The 8,429-nt window shown below is 41.1% G+C and overlaps 1 protein-coding gene across 2 annotated transcripts; it reads right to left on the reverse strand.

Annotated features, from left to right (window-relative positions):
- Positions 1–1,063: 1,063 nt before the first annotated feature.
- LOC111456809 (LRR receptor-like serine/threonine-protein kinase GSO1) lies at positions 1,064–4,378 on the reverse strand. Of its 2 annotated transcripts, XM_023098817.1 has the most exons (2): positions 4,014–4,103; positions 1,064–3,931 (listed from the first exon to the last, which is right to left on the reverse strand). In XM_023098817.1, exon 2 carries the CDS (start codon positions 3,924–3,926, stop codon positions 1,311–1,313), a length of 2,616 nt encoding a protein of 871 aa, XP_022954585.1. In that variant the 5' UTR covers positions 3,927–3,931; positions 4,014–4,103; the 3' UTR covers positions 1,064–1,310. The 2 variants fall into 2 exon arrangements, with proteins under 2 accessions (XP_022954585.1, XP_022954584.1); XM_023098816.1 differs by having other exon boundaries at positions 1,064–4,378.
- Positions 4,379–8,429: the final 4,051 nt, after the last annotated feature.

Here is an 8,429-nt window from a genome sequence, read left to right on the forward strand (position 1 = left end):
TTGAACGAGGGCAATAGAATCAGAAACATGAATGTCATGAATGGGAGAAACTGTGGTTTGTACTATAAAATGTCAGAATGTCTGGTCATGAAAGAAAATTCATGACATTGTTGATTGTGGTGCAGGTTGTTGCACCGTACGAGGTGGGTTTGCGTATGTTATACGATAAAGATGTCTGGTTTTGAGCCATGCCTAAATTGGGAAAAAGGAAAAGGAAAATCAAACTTAGTTCTTTCATTGTTTATCTTCATTGCCTCAGTGCATTGGTTTTGCTGTGGATTTGTCATAATGGGCTTGTTTTCAATGGCTTCTCTGTTGCCTTCTTGCCTTGTTTGGTGCTTGTTTAGGCTACATGAAGATATCAATGGGGTTGAATTGCACTTGTCAACACTTTCTCTAATTCTGTTTTGTGTAACTTCCATACGCATACGCATACGCATACGCATACGCATAGACAGATATCGTTCATTTTGGTCCGTTACGTAACGTCATCAGCTTCACAGTTTTAAAACGTGTCTGCTAAGGAGAGGTTTCCACATCCTTATAAGGAATGTTTCGTTTCACTCTCCAACCAATGTGGGATCTCACAACCCACCTCCCTCGAAGACCCAGCATCTTCATCGGCACACTGGCCGGTGTCTAACTCTGATACCATTTGTTACAGCCCAAGCCCACTGTTAACAGATATTGTCCACTTTGGCCCATTACATATCGCCATCAGCCTCATGATTTTAAAACGCGTCTACCAGGGAGAAGTTTCCACGCCCTTATAAGGAATGCTTCGTTCCCCTCCCCAACCGATCATAACAGACCAAAGTAGACAATACCTGTTAACAGTAGATTTGGACTGTTAGACACCAAACGGTGTACCAGCGAGGACACTAGACCCCAAGAGGGGTGGATTGTGAGATCCCACATCAGTTGGAGAAGAGAACGAACCATTCCTTACGAAGGGTATGGAAACCTCTCCCTAAAACGCGCATTTCAAAACCGTGAGGCTAACAACAAAACATAGGACTAAAACAGACAATATCAGTTAACGGTAAGCTTGGACCGTTACAAATAGCGATGGAAGCCATGAGTTAGCACAATAGATATTGAAATTTCAGATACAACCTGGACACTTTTTGAACAGATATCAATTCTCAACACTAATCATACACTAGGCAATTATCTACAGAGATCTCCAGTTTATTTTTACAATCCTCAAGACACCAAACTTCATCAGTAACACAGTTAAAAAAAAAAATCATCAGCAACAAATAACCTCATGAAGCCTTGATGTTTCATGAGAGCTCTACAAGCCACATTCACTCTGAATCTTCCTTGAGTTGAAAAACACACCTACTAGCCTTAGAACGAACCAACGCCACAGAATCAACCTTCCAATACTGTCCTACCTTCTTGTCATTTCCATGAACCCATCTCACTTCATCTCTGTCGTGTTCGTTCCCACCGCCATCCGATATCGAAACCGAAACATTTCTCCAGTTACTCCACATTCTCAGCATAATATACATCATTATTAGACATATAACCATGGATGTAAGAACAATAGCCACAATAATACCAATCTCTGCAGCCTTGGATAGCTTGCTTGTTTCTTGCCTTGATGAACATGATAACAGAGGTGAGCCACAGAGTTCATTATTATCCTTGAAGGAACTCAATGGAAAACCTGAAAAACATTGAGGGATTGAACCTTGTAGATGATTATATGACAGGTTCAAGATATGCATACTTGTTAGTTTTTCAAGTGAGCTAGGAATTTCCCCTCTGAGATGATTTGAAGAAAGATCCAATCTCTCAAGCTTCATTAAATCTCCAATGGATGATGGGATTTCACCAGATAAGCCATTTTTGCTTAAATCTAGTATCACTTGAAGTTCATGCAGCGCTCCAAGTTCTTGAGGGATATCAGATGTCAAGAGGTTTTCAGAGAGTCTCAGCTCATAAAGTTTGCTGCATTTTTGGATTGTTGATGGAATAGGACCTGAAAGATTGTTTCTTTGAAGGTTAAGAACATATAGAAACGTGAGATTTCCAATGTCCTGTGGGATTTTTCCTGATAAATTGTTGTTATGGAGAGATAGCTTAAGTAATCTGTGACAGGTTACCAATTCTGCAGGTATTTCCCCATATAAGTTATTGGATGACAAATCCAGCTCGCCAAGTTCTTGTAAGTTCCCTATCAATGGAGTGATGGTTCCTGTCAGTTTGTTGTCGTTAACCAAAAAGTGCTGAAGCTTGCTACAGTTAAAGAGCTGAGCTGACAATTCTCCTGTGAGATTGTTGTGTGACAAATCCAGGAAGTTTAGCTCTGTCAGTTCGCCGAGCTCGGACGGAACATAACCGGTGAGCTCGTTGTGAGCGAGGCGAAGACGTCTCAAGTTTCTAGACAATCTGGAAGGGATAGGACCTGAAAAGCTGTTGTTTGTCAAATCCAATGCTGTTAAAGAAACCAAGCCAGTGAGAGGAAAGATGGTTCCATTGAACTTATTATTGGAGAAGTTGATTATCTTTAGGCTCTTAAGAATGGAGAATGACAAAGGAAGAGGGCCTTCAAGGGAGTTGTTATAAAGGGTAATGGTGCTTAATTCTGAGAGTTGTCCTAAACTGGAGGGTAATGACCCTGAGAGATTGTTATCAGCCAAAGCCAATAACTTGAGGCTTTTGCAGTACCCCAAACTTTCTGGGACAGGACCCCACAAGAAATTCTGCCTTAAATGAAGCACAGCCAGGTTTTTTAAGCTGCCAATATCCTTAGGAATGGGGCCTATAAAATGATTGCCATAGAAGTCGATCTCTGTCAAGCTCGTGCAGTTCGTAAGCTCGTTCGGTATGCTACCCGACATTTGGTTATCATAGAGGAAAATGATACTCAACTTCTGTAGCTTCCCTATCTCCTTTGGAATGGCTCCTGTGAGCTTGTTGTCAAACAGATACACCTCCTCCAACGAGCTCATGTTTCCAATTTGAGGGGGGATGGATCCAGTGAAGCTGTTGCTGTTGAGTAAAAGGTCGGTTAAGTAGTTAAGATCGTCGAGAGTCGACGGGAGATCGCCTTCGAATCCGTTACCAGAAAGATCCAGCTGCTGTAGTGAAGAACAGTTCAGCAGCTCGATTGGGAACCTGCCGGAAAGCTTGTTCCTGGCAAGAAATATCTGTTGAAGATTTGAATTTTCAAAGCAGAAACTGTCGGGAATGTTACCTGTTAAAGCATTATCCGACAAGACAAGAGTTTTAAGATTCTTCAGCTGAGAATTCAGTAGACTTACAGCTCCAGAAAGGTTGTTTCTTGACAAATCTACATTTTCAAGAAGAACCAATTTGTTTATCTCAGAAGGGATTTCTCCATTGAATCTATTTCCAAGCAAGTTCAAGTACACCAAATTGGTAAGATCACTTAATGCAACAGGAATTGATCCAGAAAAGCTGTTGTTAGCCAAATTCAAGACTTTCAATGATCTTAATGAGGCTAGTGAGCTAGGAATGTTGCCATCAAGCAGGTTATTCGATACGACCAAGTTTTCGAGCTCTTCGATTCCGAAAATGCTGTCGGGAATAGAACCACTGAGCTTGTTCTGCTGCAAATCAAGTGATATCAGATGCTTCAAGGTTCCTATCTCAAATGGAATACTTCCATTGAATTCACAGTAGCCAAGACCAAGAACACTCAAATTAGTCAAGTTTCCTATAAATGGTGTGATATCACCTGATAGCATGTTGTTGCCTATTTTGAGAGCTTGCAAGTTCTTCAAAAGGCCTATTTCAGCTGGAAGCTTGCCAGACAGGTTATTTGAATGCAAGAACAGCATCCTTAGATTGAAAAGCTGTCCAAACTCAGAGGGTATGGAACCAGAGAGAGAATTTGAAGACAAATCTAAGACTTCAAGTGAAGTGATATGCCATAACTCACTCCACATAGAACCTGATAATCCAGAGCCAGAAAGGTTTAAGCTAACAATATGGGACATATCATGTGAACAAGAAATGCCATGCCAGGTACATACATGAGTACTTGGAGACCAGTTATCAAGGATTCCAACAGGATCAACCTGTTCTGATTTCATTTTCAGAAGCCAGTTAGATGGTGTCAAAACCTGTCCCCGAGCCACGTCGAGGTAAACGCCAAGAACGGAGAAAAGGAGAAGGAGAAGGAGATGGAGATTGGGCATGTAACCGTTAGCCATGGTTCAGCTGGAATGATCATATAAAAGATATGAAGCAACCAGCATTCAAGAACAAGGCAAGAAAAATGAAAGGGATGATGATGTGTTGGCTTTTAGATCTTATGAGATCATTAGGAGTTGCAGTGATGCAGCGTAAATAACCAGGAAATCTCTCCTGAGCTCAGATCAGGCTTTTTATAGCATAACTAATCTCCTCTCCAACCGGTGGGCCGCTAGCACGTACTGTCCTCTTTGGATTTTTCCTTTTGGAGTTCCCCTCATAGTTTTTAAAACGTGTATGTTAGGGAGAGGTTTCCACACCCTTATAAAGGGTGTTTTGTTCTCCTCTCCAACCGATGTGAGATCTCACAATCCATCCCCTTCGGAGTCTAACGTCCTCGCTGGCACTCGTTCCCTTCCCCAATCGATGTGGGATCCCCTAAATCTACCCCCTTCGGGATCCAGCGTCCTTGCTGGCACACCGCCTCATGTCCACCCCCCTTCGAGGTTTAACCTCCTTGCTGGCACATCGCCTGGTGTCTGGTTCTGATACCATTTGTAACAGTCCAAGCCCACCGCTAGCAGATATTGTCTTCATTGGACTTTCCCTTTCGAGCTTCCGCTCAAGGTCTTTAAAACGCATCTACTAGGGAGAGGTTTCCACACCCTTGTAAAGGGCGTGGTGGGACCCCTTTTGGGGTCCAACGTTCTCGATAGCACTCGTTCCCTTCTCCAATCGATGTGGGACCCCCCAAATCCACCCCCCTTCGTGGTCCAATGTCCTTGCTGGCACACCACCTCGTATCCACCCCCCTTCGGGGCTCAGCCTCCTCACTGACACATCACCTAGTGTCTAGCTCTGATACCATTTGTAACGGCTCAAGCCCATCGCTAGCAGATATTGTCCTATTTTGGCTTTCCCTTTGGGGCTTCCCCTCAAGATTTTTAAAACACGTCTCCTAGGAAGAGATTTCCACACCCTTATAAAGGGTGTTTCATTCTCCTCCCCAACCGACGCGGGATCTCACGTACCTAAACAAGTTCAAATAAAACTCATTCACAACTTGATTTGGCTATAAACTTAGAACCTAAACCACTGATTAACAAGTAAATAGAATCTAATCAGCTCAGACTGTATGATTCTTCTTTTCCCATCTCAAAAAGTAAATCCACTTTAAACCACCACCTTTCTTTGTAGCTAATTCCCTTTTTCATCACCTTTCCTAGTTCTTCTCAAACTTTGTCAGTTCTTACTCTTGGTCTTGTTTTGTTTGAAATTGGTTCCAAAAAACAAAGCCGCTTCTTGGATGGGAAGCTCTATGGAGATAAGATATGATGATAGCTAAATGTAAGAGGGCAGTCCCACTTGTGCTTGATGTGTATGTCTGTAACTCAGGCGTGGGCTTGCCTTTAGGACCTTTTAGGCTGTTCTTTTATCCTTTCAAAAGGAATGGTCACAATAGTAAGATTTTAGCTCACATGTCACTCTTTGCTTACTCATCAATACTATTTTATTGTTCATTTTAGTCTATATCATAGAAAATACTCCATAACTTTGTTTTATTTCAAAATTTGTTCTTTTTTCAAAACTATCTTGAAAGTCTAAATTTATTAGAATATTGGATGGAAGTCATAGAGGTAACACGAAACGATATGGTGATGGTGGTTGAGACATTGTTTGGATTATATAACAACCCAAGTTCACCGCTAGCAGATATCGTCCGCTTTTGTCCGTTACGTATCGTCGTCAGCCTCACGGTTTTAAAACGTGTCTGATAGGGAGATGTTTCCACACCCTTATAAGGAATGTTTCGTTCCCCTCTTTAACTGATGTAGGATCTCATAATCCACCCTCTTGAAGCCCAGCGTCCTCACTGGCACACCGCCCGGTGTCTGACTTTAATAGCATTTGTAACAACTCAAGTCCACCGCTAGCAGATATTGTCTGCTTTTGCCCGTTACGTATCGTCGTTAGCCTTATGGTTTTAAAACATCTGATAGGGAGATGTTATCACACTCTTAGTTCCCCTCTCCAACCGATGTGGAATATCATAATCCACCCCCCTTGGGGGCCCAATGTCCTCACTAGCACACCGCCCGGTGTCTGGCTCTGATACCATTTGTAACAGCTCAAGTCCACCGTTAGTAGATATTGTCCACTTTTTTCCGTTACATTTCGTCGTCAGCCACATGGTTTTAAAACATCTGATAGGGAGATGTTATCACACTCTTAATTCCCCTCTTCAACCGATGTGGGATATCATAATCCACCCCCCTTGACGGCCCAGCGTCCTCGCTGGCAAACAGCTCAGTGTCTGGCTCTGATACCATTTGTAACAACCTAAGTTCATCGCTAGTAGATACTATCCGCTTTTTCCCCGTTACGTATCGTCGTCAGCCTCACGATTTAAAATGCATATGATAGAGGGAGATTTCCACACCCTTATAAGAAAAGTTTCGTTCCTCTCTCCAACCAATGTGAGATCTCATAATCCACCCCCTTGAGGGCCCAACATCCTCGCTGGCACACCGTCCGGTGTCTAGCTCTGATACCATTTGTAATAGCCCAAGTCCACCACTAGCAAATATTATCCTTTTTTGTCCATTACGTATCGTTGTCAGCCTCACAGTTTTAAAACGTGTCTGTTAGAGAGAAGTTTCCAGACCCTTATAAGAAATGTCCCGTGAATCGCCTAAAAGAATACCACTCTTAATTTATTCATTTGGTTAGTGTATCCTGTTCTTAAAGTCCAAATACCAATAGTTTTTTCTTCTTGTCAACCAAAACTACCTTACACCCTTATAAAATACAAGTAGAAAAAACCAGAACCCAAACCACTACTGTTGTTTTTACGGTAAAGGCCAGCTTCCATACTCCTACCTGTTCAAACCCACAACACAGAGCCAAGGAAACCATGTGAGGTTTGGTGAGACTAACCAATATAAAACCAGCCCATTTGATGGCTCACCATCTTCGAGAGAGAGAGAGAGAGAGAGAGAGAGAACAATTATTCCTTGTGAAATGAAGCCAATTGGAAAAGGACAAGACCCTCCCCTCCATAATGGAGATTATCCACTTTGATGGACCATCCACAAGTGTATTTGTTGAGCCATCACTATAAAATGAGTTAAGTGTTTACAAGTCACGTAAGGAATCACAGACAAGGAAACACAAGTTTTTGGTCACTTGGACCATTTGTGTACCTTTTTCTTTTTATTTGGTATCAAACTCATCCTCTAGTGCTACCCCCATCAACTCATTAGATAGCTACAACTTCCAAACTACAAGATCTTGATCCTTTTAAGATATGCTCATACCTTAGTAGCCATTTGTATTGGGATTGCATTTCAATTTGTATAAGTAAGTGATTGTGCGTATATTTCTTTTTTTCTTTTTTCCATTGACTATTTCCTCGTATTCAAAAGCTTTATAATGGCACGATCACTTACGTAGAAGAAAAGACAAAGTTATGTTCTTAAAAAACATGATTGTCACGGATTAATGTACTATTCTTTCTTTAAGTGGATTACTACTTGCTTTATCCAATTCCTTCAAATGGATGGAGCGTCGTTAGGCAATAACACTTCTAAAGTCGATAAGATTTCAAAAGTAGAACAGAGAAGAAAAATGAGCTGACTTTAACTTAAAAATTTTCATCAACAGCTTTTCAGTGAACTCATTATAAGATATTTGTAGCTAAAGCGTTTTTTTAATAAATTGAGTTTTTCTTCCTCTTTTAAGAAATGATATTTGTGGACCTTATTTTAGGAGGCTATGTGAGTAGTTGGTTTGATTAGGTTTAGGACTCTAGTGCTAGGTTAGATTCTTTTCTATTACTTCTCTATTAACAAAATTCAGGCCAATTATTGGTTAGTTTTGAATAATTTTCTAGTTCGGTTTAAAAAATTGGATTGCATTTTTTTCAACATATAAAGTTTTAAACTTTAAAAGTCGGGAAGAAAACCGAGTTCCTTTACCTAAAACGTGTCGTTACATGGATAAGGAGCAAACGCCAAAGAAGGTGCATCATTGAAGCTAAATATACTAAAATTTTTGCATTTGACCATAACTATACAAGTTCCAAGGATTAAACTAATCAAAATCTGCATAATGGATTAGAAGTTCTCAAAGTCAAAAGCATATAGCAACCACTAAGCTGATCATATATGCTTTAAAATCAATCACCTTTGACCTTGTTCTGTTGGCATGTCCTTGACCCCTGCGTGAGAGAGTTTCAGTTCATCCAAATGAATAAC

This window comes from Cucurbita moschata, unplaced genomic scaffold, assembly GCF_002738365.1.
Source record: "Cucurbita moschata cultivar Rifu unplaced genomic scaffold, Cmos_1.0 Cmo_Scf00019, whole genome shotgun sequence".
Taxonomy (NCBI): Eukaryota; Viridiplantae; Streptophyta; class Magnoliopsida; order Cucurbitales; family Cucurbitaceae; genus Cucurbita; species Cucurbita moschata.

What these genes read in the sequence shown, in the direction of transcription:
- LOC111456809 (XM_023098816.1), bottom strand. Translation starts at nt 4,193, where the DNA reads ATGGCTAACGGTTACATGCCCAATCTCCATCTCCTTCTCCTTCTCCTT.